The sequence below is a fragment of the Pezoporus occidentalis genome, unplaced genomic scaffold (genome assembly GCF_034315485.1).
Source record: "Pezoporus occidentalis ecotype Australia unplaced genomic scaffold, CSIRO_AGI_Poc_V1 ctg53, whole genome shotgun sequence".
Classification (NCBI taxonomy): domain Eukaryota; kingdom Metazoa; phylum Chordata; class Aves; order Psittaciformes; family Psittacidae; genus Pezoporus; species Pezoporus occidentalis.
Genome location: NW_026915866.1, coordinates 6,451,923 through 6,474,391, shown reverse-complemented (window position 1 = coordinate 6,474,391; position 22,469 = coordinate 6,451,923). Strand labels below are relative to the sequence as shown.

At 41.4% G+C, this 22,469-nt stretch overlaps 2 protein-coding genes across 8 annotated transcripts in view; one reads left to right on the top strand and one right to left on the bottom strand.

Moving 5' to 3' along the window:
• Positions 1–5,733, top strand: part of TSPAN5 (tetraspanin 5) — an 89,765-nt gene extending 84,032 nt beyond the window's left edge. For all 3 annotated transcript variants that reach the window (XM_062637651.1, XM_062637649.1, XM_062637650.1), the window contains one exon: positions 453–5,733. In XM_062637651.1, the coding sequence (XP_062493635.1) occupies positions 453–518 (66 nt within the window). In that variant the 3' untranslated portion in view covers positions 519–5,733. The remainder of the gene's footprint in view (positions 1–452) is intronic.
• A 3,169-nt stretch (positions 5,734–8,902) lies between these two features.
• RAP1GDS1 (Rap1 GTPase-GDP dissociation stimulator 1) overlaps positions 8,903–22,469 on the bottom strand; it is a 97,729-nt gene continuing 84,162 nt past the window's right edge. For all 5 annotated transcript variants that reach the window (XM_062637637.1, XM_062637640.1, XM_062637638.1 and 2 more), the window contains 8 exons: positions 21,948–22,091; positions 21,560–21,691; positions 21,015–21,149; positions 19,331–19,456; positions 18,259–18,398; positions 15,045–15,171; positions 13,150–13,278; positions 8,903–9,565 (listed from right to left, as the gene is read on the bottom strand). In XM_062637637.1, coding sequence (XP_062493621.1) covers positions 9,438–9,565; positions 13,150–13,278; positions 15,045–15,171; positions 18,259–18,398; positions 19,331–19,456; positions 21,015–21,149; positions 21,560–21,691; positions 21,948–22,091 — 1,061 coding nt within the window. In that variant the 3' untranslated portion in view covers positions 8,903–9,437. The remainder of the gene's footprint in view (positions 9,566–13,149; positions 13,279–15,044; positions 15,172–18,258; positions 18,399–19,330; positions 19,457–21,014; positions 21,150–21,559; positions 21,692–21,947; positions 22,092–22,469) is intronic.

The window sequence follows — 22,469 nt, the reverse complement described above, 5'->3', positions numbered from 1 at the left end:
TTTTGTTGAGGGGGAGCTAAATGCATGAGGCTTTCTTTGTGTTAAGGAGTATTTAATTTTTTTTGTTTGTCAGGGTGCATTCTTTTTCTGTTTCAACTGTCTGCAGGTCAAAACAATGCTCTCTGTTAGATAAAGTTTATGTAGGGACTTTTAAGTCTGTACAGGCCTGCTATTTCTGATGGTGCTTAAGTAAGCAGCAAAAAGCCTTTACAGTTGCTTTTGTGAAGCAAGTCTAGAACTGTTTAATTTCCCGGAACCCAGTGGCACTATGAAAATACTGGGGTTACAGGATTTTTTCCAATTCTCTTCCTTCTTCCAATACTTACTGTTAATTTGATTTCTAACTTTCTGTTGCTTGTTTTCATATCAAAGTTCTGTAAAACCTAAGGAGTTCTACCTGTGTAAAAAGAGTTGTGCGGTGCTCCAAATGAATAAACTGTTGTCTCTTCCAGATATTTGGGATATGCTTAGCCCAGAATTTGGTTAGTGACATTGAGGCTGTCAGAGCCAGCTGGTAAAACTGCTGAAGTAACCACAAGAAGACACTGGACAACCAAAACCCTCTGAAACCTCCAGTGTGTCGTTCTGACACCAAGCTGTATGGACATGGGTGACAGGGAAGTCTTCTCTCCCAAGTAGTCTCAAGTATAAGTTCCTGATATTGCAGTGAACTCATGTTTCTTTGGGGTGGGGGGGGTGGGGGAGAAGAGTGGGCTATTTAAAATCTGCTGCTCACTGACAGTTCTTTTTCTTTTAAAAAAGCTTTTGAAAGCTTTTCAAGACCAGTTTGAAAGCTCTTGAGCCGTGAATCTCTACTGTATTGATCCTGAGTAACAAGTGGACACTTCTTTTAAAGTTGATGTATTCAGTGGGACGGATTTGCATCGTTGTAGTGTGTGGATATGCTGTTTATTCTTCGTGTCATGAGCTCTTCGATAGCTGCCAAATATTCCTGAGATGGTCTCTCTCCTCACCACTCTGTAAAGGAACAATCTTCTTGTTTCCACAGCTAAACATAGCTATAGGCCTAAACCCATCAAGCAGGAAGCAACTTTCTATGCATCTATTGTACAGTAAAAGAGATTGTTTTTAAAACAAGGGAATTTTTTTTTTTACGCAAGCTTCCAGCCATCTCCCTGCAGTACTTTGAGGTTGGAATCGGCAAGCTCACAGGGAGAATTGCCTAATTTTATCGACATCTTTCTTCCTTCTCCACCCTTGTATGAAGGGAAAGGAGTTTTATATTTGACAAACAAGGGCTGAAGAGCCTTTGGTTGCTGCCATACCTTAGGACATCGGTCTCTTAAGGCAAGGATGGAATATAATTGTATAAATGTATGAAAGAGGTGTGGATGTTGGGTCCAAGTGAATAATATTATTCAAAGAATGAATGATATATTAACTTAAAAAAATGAAAACATATGTATTTGAGGTGGCTTAATCTTTTGTTTCTCTGGAATTTAGTGTAACCTAATGTATTTAGGGAATCTCACTAATATTAGTGCTTCGATATACTTGTGCAAAACTTCTTTTTTGATCCGTTCCTAGCTGAGGCTTTGGTCTTTCATTTTTCATTTTTCTTTAACTGTTTTTACTTGCATGAGCTGTGGAGTAAGAATCTGTGACACTCCAGTGTTTTAAATATGTGCATATATTTTAATACAGTCTATTCCAAACTTAACTGGTAAATGCATGTGATTATGGAAAGATCATATCCCATTCCCTTGGAAGTTTGAGAGAACACCTTTTGCCAGAGTAAATGCTTACCTCCTGTGAATAAATCCTATCTATGGAGATGATTCTCCCTTTGTTGCTCTAAATGCAGCAAAAAGCTTTCTTGAAGCAATGGAATCAAAGTTTTAAAGTAGAAGTGTGTATTGGGATCAGCTGGGACAGACTCTTTGTATTAGACAGAAGAGAGTAGAATTTGGAATAAAGCACAAATAGTGGAAGAAGAATTAGATCAGACTCCATCCATCTTAAAATTTTTGATTTGTTCTTCTTCACTAATAGTGAACTTACAAACCTGACCATGGCTTGAGTAGTTTTATTGCACTTTGTATAAATAGATCTTCTTGTACAACCTTTCTCAGTATCTGCAGAACCAGTCCTGAAAGCTGTCAGCTCTTGTCTCCTGCTTTGGTCAGGCAGTGGCAAAGAGTGTGTCACACCTCTTTGTAAGAGCTTAGCATATTTCTGAGATGAGTTTTGTTGAGTGTGTGGAGTAGAAGAGATGAATGCGTTGCTTTCAAAGCTTCCTTGTTCTGGGGGGTGGACAGAAGGCTGGTCTGATGACCTATTAAGGACTTTTCAGGTCCTATGACTCTTGACCCATGATAGTATATGTACCCTTGCACATTTTGCCTTTCTGTACTTTAGTCGGCCATAGGTTTTTCCCCTCTGAATGCTGGTGGTAGGCACACTGGTGCTCCACAGATGCCTCAGTCTTGTTGTCCTCCTGTCTTTGAGCATTACCTCATCTTCTGGTTAACTCTCACTGACTGGCTCTGAATCAGGCAGCCTCCGTATCCTTTGGTATCTGCTGTTAAAGGCCAGTTATGACTCATAAAATAATTTTTTATTTTATTTTATTATTTTTAAGCCTTTGAAAACAATTATAAATCACTGTCCTTAATAAAGTTGGTTCCACTTTGCCACAGTGTTATGTTTTTTTTTTAGCCACTCCTGACTTGAGGAGTTGCTGGTGTTTGTTTCCCCCCAAAGGGACAGACCATTTTGCCTGACAGCAGCAGGGCAGACAGATCATCAGCACCAGTGTTGATGTGCTGAGCCATAATGGTGTGGGGAGAAATCAGGGAAGCGTGGTTGAGGAGCTAACCCATCCATTTCAGAGCCTTGATTGTGACCCAGTGCTTTGGTTTGGAGAAAAAGGAAAAAAATGAAGCCTACAATACAGAAACATTCCTTGTTGCTACTGGTCTTGAGCACTGCTCAGTGGGCTTCTGAAGACAACTTAATTTTTCTACTTGAATTTCTGCAGTTGTTCTGCATTGTCCTTCTGTCTTGTCACACTGTTCTCTGAGTTCCAGTCTGCTGGACGTGCTGTTGGCAGTGTCAGACTAATAGGAAGGTAAATGCTCTGAGGTGAGCAAATCTTGTTCTCACACACAAATGTGCAACACTTCTGCTGAGTTCCAGAATGATTGACTGTTCTCATAAAAACCACTAAATAACTTATTTCTCTAGAGCTTGATTTATTGCTGCAGATGCTGATACTCCCCTCTTCCCCACTCCCAAGAGTTGTTCTTCTTTTCCTCATTTTTGCAGTTGTTTGATGGTTGCATACTGAATGTTCAGGACTAGCTGTCTATATTGCACATTTAAATCCCATGTTTTTTGTCTGCAGATTGGGTAAGATGTCCTAGAAATGCACCATCAGCAGCTTAGGTGTCCAGTTTGGGAAGTTTGTGGGAGGCCTTGGAAATCAATTTATTAATGCCAGAGCCTGCCAAATGCAAGCAAGCTTTCTTCCAGAAATTTTTGCGAAAACTTCAGGTGAGCTGCAACTAAAGCACAACTGCTGGCTATGTGCGCTCATTTTCTAAAGCAATAAGATATGATAGGCAGTATGACTTCTTGGCAGTTCCTGCCTGGTGTGATGGTAGAGTCGACTTGAGGTTGGAGGTCAGTCTAGTTGTCTTCAATGCACAGTAGTTGTTAAGAAATTTGTTGTTAGGCCTTTGTGGAGTGTGAAATAGCTCTGTTTGCAGGGTGATGTGTATGGGATGATGGCATTACTAATGAGAGGTCTGGTAGCTTCAGCCGTAGCCTTGGCTTTAAAGCCATTTCCAAACTACCCACTGAGCCCTACCAAAAGGCATCACAGTCCTTGCTCCTCTGCTTTTTAAATACTCTCCATATTCACAGGCCTTTGATCTATTTTTTTTTAATCAATAGTCTAATGGGCAAATGTTTGATTTGTCTCAGTGTGTCTGTTTTAGTTGCAGTAGGATCTCTTCAAAACCCATAATTTTGATTGTGCCCCTTAGAGTCTGAAGCTACGGAGATGCTTGCTCAAGTGTACTCTGTGCTGAAAGCTGCCTTCTCTCCCCTTTGAGAGAGATGCTAATCATAGTTCTGGTGTGTAAATAGTGTTTGAAATGTAAATAGTAGCATGCAGATTAAGTGATCCTTGCACATGACTGCTTTTCACCCTAAAAGCGTTTATTATAGATATGAAGCGTGTCCCACCGTGAGAGTTTGCTGAAGAAAAGTGGTCGGTATCTGAGGCTGTACCTGGTCCTGGAGATGGGGGAGGCAGTGCTTTCATCGCCTGCCCTCTAGTGTCCGCCCAGCCGCCGTGCAGCGGGCACCTGAGGGTGGTGAAGCCCTGGCCAGCCTCCCGGGCTCTGATTTAGCAGTAGGACCTGCCTTCCCTTTTCCCATTGCTGCTTGGCACTAGAACGGCATTAGACTGTAAAATGGAGGGTCAGAGTCAGCAGCCCCTACCACTTACGGGAGGTTGCCATCACTTGCGGCAGGACTAAATATGGTGCTATAAGACCTGTCCTGATGCTAATCTGTGATTTTGCTACTTTAGAGAGGCCCTTGGTAAAATTGATTCTGATTAACAATGTTGGTTACAAGAGAAACTGTCATGTGAATTTCTGTTTCCCTTCTTGTGATGTGTGCCTTTTGGGTACATTGAAATTGCAGTTCTGCAAATACCTAGGAAGGAGATTAGGTCTAAACAGGTGTCAAGCACCACTGAAGGTTACAGTTCTCCCTCCCATTTTTGTCTTCTCTCTGAAGGTTTTTAGATGCCTATAATTGGTCATGAAACTGTCTAAAGCGAACAAAACAGAACTACCCTGTTGGGTCTGTTAGATACCAAATTTTGCCACTTGAAAAAATAAAATTTTCTGTCTCTCTTTAACATGCAGTATAAGTGTTGTGACTCCTAGCGTGCACCAGGTAGCACTGCTAGCTGTCTTTTGTGTTTTGACAATATAGATGTGTTAATAAAAAGATCCCTCTGTATGTATGTTCATGTTCATGCTGTGTACAGAATAGAGACAGACCTGGAACTACCTTGAGTAATGGGGAGATTGGGATTTGGGTTTTGTGACTCACCCCTGTCTCTGAAATGTATATTCCAGATTAGTTCCAACTGAATCTCTCTCTCTCTCTCTGGTTCGTCCCGAGGTGTACAGCAAGGTGTCGATCTTTACCCTTTGTGTATCATTCCTTTTTATACGAATGTATTCTCTTGTGTTCCTTTTTTATCAGTTGTAAAATGGATTGTAAAAACCAACTACAATTACCAATTGAAAGTATTGCTATAACAGAACTGCATGCCCGGTAGAGTTTGACTTGAGCTTTAGTTTTCTGATTTTGGACTGGTTACCTTCAGTCTAGGAGAAAAGCATAGATCAGGTGCATAATATATTACTTGTCATCTTTAGCGTTAGACTGTGGTGTTGTATCACATGCTGATCTCAATGGATGTAACTGGAGTCTACTTAGGAAGTTAATGCAACTTCCTGGTAATTCATTTTAAGCTATTGAAAGTGGTCTTGATCATGCTACTTGTGTTCTTTGGGTTTTGTTTTTTAATAGAGGCATTTTTTAGGAATGTTTTAATACACTTATGATGGACAATACAATAGTTTTAATAGTTGTGCAGTATTCTGTATTTACTTGAAGTAAATCTTTTTTTATGCAATTTGTTAGATAATTACAATTTTATAAATAAAATTGCGTGAAATCTGATGTTGTGAATGTGTACTCTTGGTGGTAGCACTTAACATTAATGGTGCAAAGATACGTTAATGCAAAATTCCTCCAGGAGAAAATCCCCTGCCTCCTCTCCCCCAAACTAATAGGGGAAATAAATCCCCAAGTCTCTCATACACAGCATAAAATACTGTGTTCTGATTAAGCCACAAAACACATTATCACGGTGCCAGCGGCTGCCCTTAAATGAATAAGCTAATACGTGAAGAGCACATCCCCAGGTGAGGAGATCCCGTGCCTACTGTCAGCTGTTGTTGAAGTCTCTGGCTGATGAACATGCTCTGCTTTTCTCTGACGTGGTGGTGTTCCTGAGTGCTGCAGCTGCTGGTTAGTACAACTGTTGGAGCTTTCCCATTATCATTTTGGTGACCCTGAAGTGTTCAGAAGTTGCTGCTTTGCAGTGGGCAGCACCAAGGGGATTTCATGAGTTGATTAAGCTTTTGTAAAGGAAGGTGGGCATTTCCCTTTTCTAAGCAGAAGCACTGAGAGCTGGCTTACTTTACTGTGCAGGTAAAAATAGGTAATGATGGTCTTGTGCTTGTTTAGAGAGGAGGAGGAAGGCAGCCTCCTTTTTTTAGTATTTCAAAAACTGTAGAGCAACCTAATCCAGTATCTCAAAATTAGTTTTGTCCACAACATGCCACTGTGATTTAAAAGCACATCTCTGTATCCAAACTGAAGTCCAATGCCTTTTGCATATTTCAGGCATGTACATTTATCGGACCATACGGAATGCAAATGTGGAGGCCTTGGAGGTAGGTGAAGGGAAAACGAAAATCAAAGAGAAAAAAATCACCAAAAAGAAGCAAAGTCAAGGGCATCGCCTAAATCTTTGTAACGTGCAAGAGATGTGACACATCAATAGCCATTTTCATGATGGAGGGGGAGATTGGAGTGGCTTCCTGTGTTCTGTCAAACTCTTAACAGACTTTGTGTACTGTTTCTTGAAGCTGTGGCTAGTTTCCATTTCTAGGGCTCCTGAAACAAATGACCCTTCTGGGTCTCATGGTCTCATTTGACCAATGGGTCCTCTGGATCCAAGGCCCATACTGTTGGGGTTTGTGCCTTACCCAAAGTGAAACTTTGCCTTGTATTTCCACACTGTGAAATGTGTAAACATGTATGCTGTTTGTCTTCCTGACTGGTGTGCTGTTAGGTCTTGCAGGAGCCATTGCAGGTGCAGACAAGTGTAACACACCAGGGAGGTGCTGCCTGCCCTGTGCAGTGTTGCAGCAGTGATTGCTTTAGCTTGGTTTGCTGTGGCAGTAGACTAATGACAAGGCCTGACACCTGGCATCACTGTCATAAAAATAGTCTGAGCAGGAGATGTCAAGCTTTGCTTAGATGTAATCAATCTACTAAGCATCTAATCAGAACTGTTGTTGGCAATGTTGATTCAGTTGACTTCACTCAAGTAGTGAAATGCATACAGTCCTAACGAGCTTAGATCCTGTTCTTCTTACTGAGGCTTGGAGGATAAATGATTGACTCGCTATGTAAAGTGACCTGCAGATAGCACCATGTCCCACAACAGCATTTGTGTGGGTTGACATAGTCTCTTCAGTTACCTCCTCTTACTGCATCCAATGCCATCTTTGCCCTTGTTCAGGCTTTACTTCTGTGTATAGGCGTAGCACAGCTTTTATCTAGAAATGTAATATTCACTTGATAGTCCATCCAGGGAAACCATCTGGAAGTGGGCTATCAGTGTTGGCTTTTGTGATTGCTGCGACAGTGGTATCCCTAATAAAAATTTGATAATAAGGATATGGCTAATGCTTAACCTGACTCCAGGTTAATGGGGAATTTTGTTGGTGTCACAACTTTGTTGGTTACCAGCTTGTGTGAGCACTTGGAGTTTATCCTGATTTCAAAATGAACAGTCCCTTTGTAGAACTAGGTAAGTCACTGATAATTGGTCATTCAAATGTGTTTTGGGATCTGCTTAAATCAATGGAAATTACTTCCACGCCTGAGAGAACCTGGGCTTGCGTGGGTCCACTGTAAACTGTGATTGTAAACATGCTAGTTATGTTCATCGGTGCAGAGGTACTGTGTTATTTGGTGTCTGATGTCATGGGGTCTGGTCTGTGTGCACAGCTCTATGCTCTATCAGTGGCTTTATTGCACAATTACAAGCAAATAGTTTTTTAATTTATTTATTTTTTTTAATAAGAGGCTTTAGTATGGTTTAATATTAGCAGCTTTTTCCCTGTGTTTCTGGCACTGGATTAAATGAATGGGGAATCTCTGCTGTGTAAATATTCCTGTAGCATCAACTGTGTTTTGGTAGTGTCTCAGCTTAAACTGACTGAGGCAAGTTTCTTTCCATACCCATCTTGTGTAATCCCTTTCCCATCATGACTGGCTTCTTCCCATCACAGTGTTGGTGGTATAGCCAGTGGCTTCATGGATTTGAGAAGGTTGAAAGCAGCATTTTTGCAACCACACGGCATGGGATCACATGGGGGCTTGGACTCTGGATTTGCTAACCTCTGATGATAAAAAAGGAGCTTGGAACTTCTGAGGCTGGCACTTCGGTCCTGGAAGTGCTGAATTCACCTTCAAGTGTTAAAGATCTTATGATCTGTTTGCACTGTAGGCTTGAACAAGCTAGACAATGGCACCACACAGTGAAAAACAACATGCACAGGCTTGCTGGAAACTGCTGTCCCAACTGCTCCTTGTGTTGCAAAAGAGTTGTCTGTTGGCTTGCCTGCTGGCATGGTAAAAACCTAAAAAGAGCAGCTATGAGATAAGATGCTTAAACTGGCTACTTCCCAACTCCTTTACCTAGGACAGGAAAAAAGGATCACTTGATGGAGTTCTGTTGAAAAGCAGCTGCAAGATGCACCTTTAAAATCCATGTATAAAATTCCCCAACACACAAAACCCCAACATAAGCAAGCTCGAGAGCACTCGGATTGTACAGAGTATTCCTGTTAAAACGCACTATTGTTAAAGCACACAGTGCTGGTGTGTGAGCATACACAGTGAAAGAGATTGGAATAGTTTCCTTTGTATTCGCCCAGCTGAAAGGCAGTGATTGTGTCAGGGCCAGAGGCAGGAATGACAAGGGCTCCTCGCCAGTGCGAGGTCAGTCACAGCTTCCACATGTGATTACAAAAAAGGACAAACCACAGGATAAAGTGAGGGCACTGAAATTTTTATTTGTTACCTCTGGGTACCACGAGTTTGACATTAATAGGCAAGACCAGTGAATGAGCAGTACATTGCATTCAAACCTGAACCTCCAAAGCACCAAAAATTGAGCTAGGTTTACTGCTTAATCCTACAGTCAGCACACTAGTCTGGACTTGCTGCATCTTGTATCATCCCTAATTTAGTAGTACATTGTTACGCAGTTAGGGGGCGTGAGGAAAGAGTCATTGTGTAGTACCACTTCTACGTCATCATAGGACTACAACATGCACATTCTATTATGTGGCCCAAGCAACAAGAATACAAGTAGAACAGTTACAGGTGGAGACAGGTTCATGTTAACACCACCTATGAATTTGTAGAAACCTTTTTGGATGGGTACCTACAGCAGTTCATCAATTTGTGTGGGAACATTACACGCATGCACAGTGATACAGTGGAAAACACAGCAGGAGCGGCAGCAGGACGGAGGACAAAGGTGAAATCTGTGATGGGATGCACTGGAAACAAGACCTTCCTCAGCTTTCTACAGCAAGTCTCTGCTCTGTTAGTGAGGCCTGCTGGGCAACTGTTTTGTTCTCATGGCTGCGGAGTTTTGATATGACTTCTAGAAACGCCATGCTCTGCACTTCCTTTTGAAGAGGCTCTGGAAAAGGAAATAGTAAAAGAAACAGCGCTTTGTATGAGGTGGGCAAGAGAACAGAAAAGCGTGGTGAGCGTGAGAAACTATTCTACTGAACCCCATACACACACAGGCACACAAGTGTGTGTGTACCCATAACCTCTGTATTTACTTTTATGGATTGGTTTTGAGGATGGAGAGAAAACTGCAGGGTGAGGGGCATGCACAGACTCCCTGGATTTCAGGTAGAGGTGAATGACAAAGCTGCTGCACAGCAGTTAAGAAAATCCACCTGGATTGCCTGCCAAAGCAGATGCGGAGGAAGTGTTCCTAGTGAAAATGGTTTTTTGATTTATTCCTTTCAACTAGCCTGGCCAAGTGAGCTTGCCTGGAAAGGTTCACTGTGGTGTTTGTATTGAACAGCTCTGGTTGCTTGTGTTGAGTGTGAAGTGGGCGAGATGGTTCTTTGAGGGATGTGGCACCACTTGGTCACTGTTAGCTGTCCACTTACAGTTTGGCTCTTAAACATCATGTGGTGCATAGCCCAGTATTGTGCATAGGTATATTGCACGTACAGTTTTCCTTGAAACTATGCGACACTGTTTCATGCTTCTGATCCTGATTGCTCTGTGCTTTGTATTAATAAGGAAAGGTTGGAAACAACCCATAAAATTGAGCAATTTTTAAGAAGTAATGAGTTTTCACAAAGCCCTGGACTCCAGACATCTCACAGTTAAGATCCAACTTGTTTGCTTCATGCCCTGTTCAAACCACTCTAGTGAACTCCCACTCAGCAACAAATACCTACATATATTTTTGCTTTCCAGGTGCTGCTGGGGCCCTAATCTGTGAGCTGCCCAGGAGAACTCCCAACCATCTGTTTCAGAGAGCTGTGCTGTATGCTATGCACATTTGCTACATTTTTTAATAGCAAATGTTGACATTTTTTTCCCCTACATACTTTCTTGTTTGCATGTTTTCAGTTTTCTTGCAGTTTAACCCCTACCATACAGAGCTGGGAACTCTGATGCTGCTGTGCCCTGGGAACCCGCAGGTACGGAGCAGTATCAGCAAAGCTGTTGGGGTGGTTATGCTGTGTAAGCACTTTCTGCTCTCTGTCTCCTGAGATATCGTCATGTTTAAGCAGATGTTACTGAACTGAATTTCAGGAATTTGCTGTCTTTTGCAGTAGCTGAATAGTTCTGCTTAATGTCTAGCTTCCTGTGAGCCTGGAGACCCTCGCACACAGAAGTGACTGTGCTAGCGATGAATGCTCTTGCTTTTGCTGATTCTTTACATTATGATTTAAATGTTTCTATTTTCCATTGTTCTCATTTTTCCCTCTTTCCATCCATTCACTCAGCTGCAAGAGCAACTTCCAGATGGCAAAAATCGTGTGTAAACAGACATCCATTTACTGTTTAACACACAGCTGTTGGCACTATCAAGTTAAAAGTGATGCCAGATACCCTGTAAGAAAGGGTAGTAACAGCACCAGTCACTGGAGAATTAAACTTAGCAATAATTAAGCCAGTGCAACCATTTCTAGTCTTTATTGAACTGTACTGGGGTCAGTTACTTTAAAATCACTATGCATTTGTGTCTATGCTACAATATGGAAACGTGAACGTGGAGTGGAGACAGTGGTGAAAGGAAGTTAGAGGCAAAACTGGGAGAGGTGTATTTATTTCCACATGTAAAGAGCAGACGTGGCTTTTTGAGCCCCGCTCCTTGGTTAAAATAGTAAAAAAGTTAATACCAGAGTTGCTTAGTTGCTCCTCTCATGTAGTCACCGATTTTACACAGGTCTGTCCACCAGGAAGCGGGGCTGAAGACTGGGTCAGCTAGTGCTGGACCTTAACTGTACAGCTGTGTACTGTGATGATGTGCTGTCTGCTCCCCATGAGCCTGGAGCAGGCTAAGATGCCTTATGTCTAGGCTTATAGTGTGGTGGCAGACTGAACTCTGCCAGTTGGATAACCTTGAAAAAACTCCTAAGAGTGCTCTTTACTCTGGTGGAATAGACACAAGGGTATTTGACTTCAAATAACTGTCAGTTGTGCAGGTGACAAGAGACCTGCAAGACTGACAGGCCTCATTTTCAAAGAGGGGAAAATGCAAGTGTCAGGTAGGATTTCTGAGGATGATTATTTTAGTTGGAAGCAGTGGGAATACACATAAGAACATCATGGTAAGGCTGAGGAGGAACCTCTGCAGCAAGGCTTCTGCTCTAAAATGGACAGATAATCCCAAGCACAAAATGGCTCAAGAAAGTTGTGAGTACCAACTCAATTACATATCATATCATTAAAGTGAATGCTTTCTGAGAGCTGAGGCAATTTCTGAGCACAATCTTTGTACACAGAGATGCACAGACTGCTCTAAAACTAAATACTTGTTCCTTTAAGATGGTTGTAATACAGCATTCACAATACAGCATGGGTGTACAGGGCAGCTGTTACATTTAGTAGGCATGGTGAACTCTGTTTAAGGAGAAAAAAACCCGAACAGCTTTGTTTACAGAGACAGCACAGACTTGGCCATAACTTTTAATTAATTCAATTGTATTGCTGTAAACTCATCTCTTGAGAACCTTCAGATGCTTCACACTTGGCGAGTCATGTGCAGACAGGCCCTGAGTTTCCACCTTTCTGACTCAATCCAGTTCTTTATCTTAGTTGTCTCTGAATTTCTGAAGCCTTTATGGAATTAAATTCACAGAGTAAATACTTCTCAAAGAGCTGAATGAAAGAAACACAGCCACCATTGGAAACCTCAGCTGGAAATCAAGTTTCCCCATGATACCTTGCTCTTCTGTGTTTTGCGGGGGGTTTTGGTGGCATTTTGTTTGTGAGGGTGTTTGCTTGCCCACACAGAGGTAAGAAGTTGCAATATCAAACTGTGGCCCACTTACACCATCCTCAAAACAGTCTGACCTTTAGCAGAGTGTTGGCTCAGAAAGAGTGTTCTGGTTCACAGTGTCCAGCATTGATGTGTGTTAGAGCATGGCCTGCTTGTCTTTCAAAGCACCCATGAACAGTTGAGTCCGGTGCGCTGAGCCTGTGAGTGCTGCTGAGGGGAGGGACTCTACTAGTGTGAGTAAGCGTGAGATCTCTCCATTTGTGTGCACTTGTGTCCTTGCATTATTACCTGTATCTTTGTTTCCTACTAGTCTCATAGGAATTTAAAACTATGAGTGAGGAGGCTCCCTGTAAGATTCAACTGAATTTTACTTGACCATCAATTATGGAAACTTGCAGCTGAAGGTGAAAATAAAGTTCTCGCTAGCTGCATCTTTGCAGAGAGCCTGATGCAGTATGGTTTTAAATGCCTTTAATTTCTCTTCTGTCAGTTGAAGTTTGAGCAGAAGCCAGAGTCCAGTTTCTGCAGTTTGTATCCAAAACCGAGTTAAGAGTCTTTTTCTTGACACTATAAATAAACACTATAAATGAAGTGTCATAGTAAATTGAATCCTTCTGTGTACATTCATTGTGAACAGAGAACCAGTCTCTGAGTGTGGTTGCACGCTCTCTATGTTCAGGCTAAAAGGGAGAGCTAAGTTTAAATACATATATCTCTTAAGAAAGCAGCCTCTGCTGAATACTCACCAGATCCTATAAGGGCACAGATCAACACCATGGAGTTGTATTTTATTTCTGGAGCACTCCTGTCGTCTGAGAGCAATCTGTGTAGAATCTGAACAAGCTGAGCATTTTCGAGATCCTTTTCAGCGGTGACTGAAATACAAGTGAAGGTTTGTAAATCTGGAAGTGCTGCTTGCTTTCATGCTTCTGTGCATGAGCTGTTTATTGAAACATGGCTTTCTCACTGTAGTGAAAGTGCTTTTGTGGTACATGACTCACTGGCAGAAAACTGAAGCGTGTATTAGACGGTATGATGATAGGAATCACAGCTCTTGCTAAAAAATGTAAAACGGCCTAACCACTTGAAAGGACAATCACAAGAGTTTAGTGATAAAATCCAATCTTAAATGTGCAGTGAGCTGATGGAAAAGCCATCAGGCTTTCCAGCTGTTTAGGCCAACACCTACAACATTCCAGCTCTCAAGACTTCCACTGCCTGAACTTGTTTTTGGGAATTCTGCCTGAGTAAATACAGGTGGTTTAATTCTTAATTCCATGGCAGAGGGAGCTCAGGGCTCATTATAAAAGCTGTGAAAAACTTCTCAAGATCAGAGTGCAAGTTGTTTCCTCTGTAGTGTTAAGAAACATTATATACTGAATTCAGGCTCAAAACCTTTAAATGTCTGAAGACAAGACAAAGAAGGGTTAGAGAGTTCACCTGAACTTAAAACAATTCCTTGATGTATTGTCAGTGATTTGGAAGCTGAACATAGCACTCCTGCAGTATGCGATACTAAGAGATGAAATCAAGAGCAAAAATACATAATATTGCTTGTTTAGTTCCTTACATTAGTTAATAAGCAAGCAAATAGGATATGCAAAACCTCTGGTGGGCATTTGCCTTCTTGTTAAGCTGAGGTATGACAAAAGCCTTCATTTGGCAACTCTTGCACCCTTTTCTGTGGAACATCATAAAGACATTTTGGGGGCATTATCTACCTCTGTGTGTATTCTCTGGCTCTCAATTAGGTAGGTGAAAGCTTTGCTTTGGTAAGCTCTCTCAAAGGGGATTAACCAGTCCCAGTGTAGGAATGTGAAGGTCAGGTCATGTAGTCTTCACTCTTAACATACGATTTTCTTCCCTGTTAGCCTTCTGGGTTTTACCCAAAATTTGAAAGTTATGTTGAAGGCCTGGAGAGCCAAGGAGTGATCAGCAGGACCCGCTCACCCTTTTACAGCCCCATTTGGCCAGTGTGAAAGTCTGATGGAGAGTGGACACTAACGCTAGACTACTGTGGCCTGAATGAAGTCACACCACCACTGAGTGCTGTCGTACCGGACATGCTAGATCACTGCTCAGGTTGGCAGCTGGTGAGCGGTTGTATTCTCTTCCCTTGTTATTTCCATTATCATCATTATTATTATTGGTGGTAGCAGTAGTGGTTTCTAGATCATGTGGTCACCAGAGTGATCACAGAATCATAGAATAGTTAGGGTTGGAAAGGACCTTAAGATCATCTAGTTCCAACCCCCCTGCCATGGGCAGGGACACCTCACACTAAACCATCTCACCCAAGGCTCTGTCCAACCCGGCCTTGAACACTGCCAGGGATGGAGCATTCACAAATTCCCTGGGCAACCCATTCCAGTGCCTCACCACCCTTACAGTAAAGAACTTCTTCCTTATATCCAATCTAAACTTCCATGATGGAATAGACATTGTATTACCAGCAAACTCCAGTTTTCTGCATGACCTGATTGCCTGCCTATGTCTGCATGAACTATATATCTGTGCTACTGAAAGGCAAGGGGAAGGAGGAGGCTGTTCTACATTGCAAAACAAACTCACACAGCTTTCCTGCTGCAAACTCTCTTGGGCACAGACTGGAAAGAAAACAGTTCACCGATGGGATACTCACCTAACTCTAAAGCCGCTATTAATGCCAGTGCAACGAGAGCTTCGTTTTGCATTATTACGTGTTCACTGGTTGCCATGGTTACTAAATGCTTTATGCCTCCACTCTGTACAATGGTCCTAATTACATCCTAAAATAAACAGAAATGGAAAAACAAATCTGTGTTGCATACAAGCTGTATTAAACAATGAAATTGTCGCGGATGCTGTGTTATCTTTGGGTAAGGATACTCCTTGGCTTTATGCACATATAAACACTTTATACATGAACGTACATGCATTTGGGCCTATAAATGATCTGCCATTGCTCTGCAATTTTAAGATACAACCTGTTAAAGCAAAGCAGTTAACCACATAACTAAGACACACATAACTAACTCTTTTCCAAGTTACACTGTTTAACTCAAATATTCATGTTGTGCCATCAGTTACCTAAGGAATGCTTTTTGTTATGTTTGAACTCAGCTGGGTACAAGAATTAGTTTTTGCTTACTAATGTTCTGCTGTTCAGAGCAGCTTATCCAAAGCACCCAATAAACAACATATTTGGGATAAGGAGATACTTTTGGGATAAGTAGTTTTAACAAAGTTATAAAATCCTTAATTTCTCTCCATGAGCTTTCAGTTTCTTTAAAATGTTCAGAGGTGTGAGATCACGAATGTTACACCTTACTCTGCTGTAGAAATGGTTTTGGAAGTGGGCATTAAAAAGAAGAGCATTCTTTTGAAGCACTGTGGAATTTTCCTTCAAATACAAAGCAGGTTAGGGATGGATAGTTATGGGATTGCAATGTGTTGGTTTCTGTTCTAAAGCCAGCAATTAAAATGAACTCTTGCCCAATGAAAACGCTGACTGGTTAAATGGCTTTAAAGCAGTTTAAAAACACAGTCCAAAATTTGATCCAGCTTACATATACGACAAAGGATGAGTAAAGATTTCTGGTGTTAGCAGGCCTTTGATTACTTGTAAATTATCATTAAAAAGTGAGTTTGCACCTAATACTTTCACAATTATATGTTCCCAAAATGCTTGCAGAAATGTTGGACTGAACATCAAGTATTGGCATGCCGAAGGGAAACTGTTCAAGGAAATGTGGTTTGGCTTTTATTATTTTTTTGTTCTGTGGGTGCACAAAGTTTTTCAATAGTAGCTATTTTTTGAAATAAGAATCTGATTTAAAGTTTTAATCAATGTGGTGAATTCCCATTTAAGGCACACATCCCTTTCTAACGCCAGCCAAAAGCCAGAGTCATGAAGTGATACATGTGCTTAGAATGATTTCTATTTCAGTGCTTGCACAGACTATGCAGTGACGTCCTTCATGCAAGGAAGCAGACACAGTATGATCATCATCCTTGAAAATGGAAATAGTTTTAGATAACCATACTGAAGGTGACACAGGTCACAGCCTAATGACTCAAGAATTTCACATTTAAAACCTTTTTTTTGTCTGAATGACATAATGTGCGCAAGCATGTAACTGTTTTTATACTCTTCCTTATTTGCAGTGATGTGTTTTATTGTTTGTGATTTTCTGGTTGAACTCCAAGGTAGTTTTGAGACTTCACTGGGTAATATGGGAACTGCTAATTTCTGTTAGGATTGGTGTACAATTTTAGCTGTATAAACTTTGGGAATTGATCACCACCTTTGACATAATATCTTTTATTTTGTAGGCGAACGTTACCCTCTAAAAGGCAGTACCCAATAGACAGAAGAGGTGACAACAGTCAGGTTTGGTGTTAAGTGAGACACTTAACTCACAAGTACCCACTTCATTTTTTAGAATGAGACATAATTTTTCTAAACTACTGTTGCCTCTGTAAATACTACCCCAAATCCTTTAGAATTAAAGCCAATTCAAATCCGGTGTACTGCAAGAACAGTAGTTGTACTCGTATTCAAACCTAGAGGGCGGTAAAAGCATTAAAAACGCCACCATCTCAGCTCTTTCCCTCTTCCAGTCAAGTTTCCTCTGTGACTACATAAACCACACAAAAGTTCATATGTGATAATTCTGTTAACTTCTGCATTAATACGTATTTGATGCTATCAATAGCGTCCCTCTCTTTAGATATGAATTCTGTTTTCCTGTAGAGAGTATTGATGCTGTGGCAGCATTTGCCATTTATGCATGTCCTGGGTTCAGCACTTAAACCGTGACACCTGGGGACTGTGTGTGGGGTGTATAGAAAATGAGAAGTCAGAAAAAATGAAACCTGATCAGTTCTGGAGGCTGAATAAAATTAGAAAGAGACAGTAATATTAGAAATGAGCAGACCTACATCTCTGTAAGACCTGTTGATTTGTTTTGGGACAGGCTCAGTATAGATCAAGCCAATGATATGTTTTTCACTTCACAAATGCCATGCGTGAATGAAGAGGTCACTGTTAAAGGCTGAGTTCTCAACATCCCACTTGCTATTTACGTTCAGTCATGCAGCCTGTGTTCATATGGGTGAATGCGAGAAATGAAGTCTGAGCCTGAAATAGCTTGTTTCCAGAAGAGATGCTTTTGTCCTTTCTCAGGCTGTGGTTGTCCAATACTCTCCTGAGCAAGAACAGTGGACTTGGACTGCTTATGTAAAGGTGTTTGGCTGATGCAGATGTGATGGAAGGGTCAGAAATCATCTGTCCCAGAGTTTCTTTTAATATCGTACCTTTTGCTATGTGCAAGCAAACTTTTGTTAGAATTTGGAATAAATGATTGTTTCTAATCTGTTAGAATCTTAAAGCTCTGAAATGTGCTCAATGAACAAAGGGGGATGGACTTTATCTGGAACTAAATTTTATATAAATATATAGGAGGATCATAACAATTGACTGCAACGATTCTTCATATATAAGATTAAAGATTTTCTACATTAAAATGTAGAAAACGTCATGCTGAATTTCTACAGGATACAATGCAAATAAAAATGACTCAGGACATAGCCATGTGAACCCTAACAGCATCGCTTCAGCTGGCCTGCTGCCACTCTGAAACTGTTCTGCTTTATTTCATTATTTTATGTTTTTCTTTAACTACATAGTTCCAGCGAGCACTTAAACCTGTCATGTCTGACTGGCTGGTCCCAGAGGCAGAGGAGATGTAACACATGAATTAACCAGCCTGGCTCTCCAGAAGGATTACATACTGGAGGGCTCAGCTACCGATGCAGAGTACAAAGGTAACTCTTTGTTCTTACAAGCTGACCTTTTTTCACCACTAACTTACTTTTGATTTGCTGTGTCGTATAAGTGCGGAAAGTAGTCTGTTGGATTCCCCCATCACACCTGCGTGATCCTTGGCTTCACACCATTCCACCAATCGTTCCACCAGTTTGACGTTTTTGCCCAGCTGTTCGGCTGCTTCTGCTGTATGATGCCAGAGCCAACAACACAACAAAAAAGTTGTCACTTTTCAAAGCAAGTGCAAAAATAAGCTGAAAGTTATTAATTAGAAGGAATTAGTGGAACTCTACTAATTTGCGCTAACAGTGGGAGGTGTTTAGGTTGAATGGAAGCAAATGCAGCCAGTCAGAATGGACACAAAATACAGAAAATCAGTCATAATCGAGTTTTTGGGAACAGTCTATCAGTTACTGTTACTGGCACAACAGTAACACAGCCAGTTACCGAGGCTTGTGCATTGATTAGGGAAGACAGAGGTGATGTCACTCCCAGGTGAGCTAACTCAAAAACGTAAAACCAGGAGGGAGCGCTGTGGTTGGTTAGATTTGGTTTTATGGGCTATGTCACATTAGATTCTTGAGTGAATTTCTCTTTCACATCTAATCCTTTGCTAGAACTAGAATGGATCTTTGGAGAAAGTCTGCAGGGCTGGGTTGAAAATAAATACTTCTGATTTTATAAATCCTCATCCTGGAACAAGCTGCTCAAGGTGCTTGATCATTTTGAAATCACAGTTTATCAATTAAGTAGTGCTTTAGTCTGTTCTGGGGAGGTAGGTACACCCAGGAAGTGCAGAAAGTGAACAGCAAAACAGGAGTGGTAGCTTGAAACACGCCTCAATACACCGTTGTGAAGTGACAGTGTAGGAGAGTTCTGATGTACAAAAGTAAATAAGCATTTGACACCTATCCTGAGGGTCCCTGGTAGTCAATTCAGGAGTTCTGGCAAAAAATCAACCCACATTCCTCTCCCTTTCCATATGCATTAGAGTTATTCCAAGACTTCAGGAGTAAAATCTTAAAAACCCCTCTGCTTCTCCCTTTTAAGAATCTTGGCAGCATATGACAGACTGAACCAAAGAGAATCACTTAACATAGAGAACAGTTTATTTTTACCTTGTGCATCTATTAACATTCTTAATGTTCCCAGCAGCTTGAACTGAACAGGGGGCATCTCCGATCTGAGAAATTTCAATACAGCTTCTGCAACACCAGCTGATAGCATCTTAGCCTTATTTACAACTGCATGAATAAAGAACAGGGATGATCTCAAGAGCATTTCTGGAAGACACAGTTTATTTCCAAGGTGGTTTTGAAGCAAGTTTTCAGGCATGGTTTGAAACCTAGCTTTGGAACACAGACCCCAGGAACGTGAGTGAGCGCTGACAGAACTGTATTGTGGAAAGATGTCACAGTTGCTAAGACACAGGTGTGAAGTTAAGTGCTTTCTCCTACCATGTGCATCTGATTTTCAGTGTTCAGCCTGAATGTAAACTGAAGGTTGGACTTTTCCCTCTTGGCCTAGGAAAGTGGTCTTCCAGAGCAGTCTTCAAGTAGAAGCCCAGGCTAGTACTTGCACCCCAAAATGACAAAACTTCTCTGAGTCCCAACAACACTTTTCTGTTTCACATAGGCAAAGGAACTAAAGCATCCAATCGGCAAAATAACCTCTTCCCCACCTCCAACATTGTAGCCTGACATGTCTGGAGCCTGTAGTCCTTGTACTGCCCCCTTCTCCCCCCAACTCCTTCATCTATGTTCTCCAGTTTCATAGAGCTCTCTGAAATGTATGTAAGGTGCAAACTTGGTCCAGTATTGTACTTAGACAAAAGTACTTATTTCACAGTCAGTGGTGTTTAACAAGCAGTTAATCACGGAGGCCTGTTCCTACTTGCTCATTTTTCTGTAATAATAGGCATGAAATTTTATGTAGGTCTCTGGCAGACATCCCTGAGCATAGGCTACAGGAAGGCTTGCTGACTGATGGAAGTTAATAGAATTACTCAACTGAGTAAGGTAAGCAAGTAACATACCACTTCAGCTGTATGGGTTTAGGTAGGTATGAACGATTGGTTTTAGAAGCTTATGATTTGTCAAAACTGAAAATAGTAAAATAAGGTAAAATGGATGAAAGAGTTATTTTTTGGCTTGGCATGAGACAGCATACACAAGTATTAGACTTGCTTTGTTACTGTGTGCATGTGCTCTGCCTTTTATGCTTGGGTAATCAAAATTTATACAAATTAAGTTACTAAAAATGACAGAATTAGCATTCAGTTCATCGCCTACAAATAGTAACTAATTGCAGTGGGCTGGCTATTCTAACAGTGTACGCCCTGCTCTAATTTAGGAACTGCCAAAGCCTCAGGAAGTTACAGTAAGATGCAGTATTTCAGCAAGTTGGGCACTGCTTTTTGGTGGGACCCTCAGCTGTGAGAGAGATCCCAAATGGAACAACCACAACCAAAAAAATGCAGTGCTTTAGACAGGAAGGACTGAGATATCATATCTGAGGCCTCCTCAGCTCTCTGCCTCTTACAAAGCTGCCCTTTCCTTGGTGGGGATAATACTGTGGGATTAAAGTGGCAAATGACAGTCAGTAGGCCTGTGATGTATTTAAAACTGCTTGTCACCACTGCTGTGCGAAAGACATGAAAGCAGTGATGGGCCTGAATGAAAAGCAGCAGCCTGACCTGCCTCTAGACTGCCAGTCAGTTCTCCCACCCTCATCCCCTAGATGGGTGCAGTGGGAGAACAGAATTTCACCTTCGGGTAAGCAGCAATGCAAAGTGAGGCTTACCAGGAATAGCCAGGTTTCTGAGAGCACTCAGTGCGGCGTGCTGCACAGTTACATTTCCGTCCTCCACATGTCTGTCTAGCAGATCCATCAGCTTTTGAACTATGCCATTATCCACCATATGGATGCAGTTTCCATCTGCACAAGAGAAGGCAAGTTACTTGGGAGCAGAAGATTATTAATAAGATTTTTACAGGATCTTTTTAAAAATAGGAGGATTATTTCCTTGCTCCTTTTAAGATTTCATTTTTGAGAATCTGACCACCATCATCAATGGCAGTTGCAGTGCTCATGACAAATTTAGATGAGTGATATAAGGAATGCTGAAGAAGGCAGAAATCCCCTGTACCTCTCTGCAAATGTGAAACAGTATTTTTAATGTAGGCTTGGTGCTTTTCAGGATTGCAAAATATAAAACTACTGATGTTGCTGTATAGCTCAATGCCATCTTTTTACCATGACACCCATTTTTTGTTTGTAGCTGTACAAACAGAGAATGATAGAATGGCACAGATAAATTTACATAAGCTATTATGGCATATTCTTACCATTTCTGGCAAAATTTGCAATAGCCAATGCTCCTGCAAGCTGTAGCTGATGGCTGTTGGAAGGAATCCACAAGAGTACTCTTTGGAATACGCTGCCTTTTCCTCCTTCAAATAACTTTTGCATGGATTCATCTGGGGTGAAAAGCATAGACAGTCAGCAAGCCAAAGTGTTTGTTAGGGAAAATGGTTTTCTTTATTTTTGTGAAGCTCTGCTGGCTTCACTACAATTGATTCAGTCCTGCAGTGGGATAGGAGACAAAATCTGACCTATTAAACGTTAACTGGCAGGGAGCAGGTAGAAAATTAATAAATAGTCAAATTCAGCAGCCAAATGGCATTCCAAGTATCTGCTGTTGCTTTGTAGAAGATAGCGACACAGCGAACTCACCTCCAAGCAATAATAAAACCATAAGATCAGAAGCTGTTTTAAGCTCTGCAACATCATCCTCTTTGTCGCTGTCCACAGTCTTCTGGACAATCTCAAGTAGGCACTCCACCAAGCCAGCTTCAACCAGCTGCAGTTTAATGACATCTGAAGAACAGCATGGATAATGGGCTCAGAATCATGATTTTAAATACATCTACTGTACATACATACAAAACAGACCATGAAACGAAGCAGTGATGTCAATGGTGGCACTGACAGATTGTGTAGATAAAACTGTGACTAATTTAAGTTCTCAGGGCCAACTTCTGCCATTTTTCATCTACCAGGCATTCCCCAGCTCTGGACCACCTTTAGAGCGCCACTGGACACTGTACGGAGCCGCTCTTCCCCTCTCAAAAATGAGGATATTTCTTTACAGCAAACTTCTGTCATCATCTCAGTCATCATGCAGCAGACTCATTAGGACTGTGCTGTGTTTGGCCTTTCCAAAGACTTTGGACTGTGTGGCAGAACAAAGTTAGG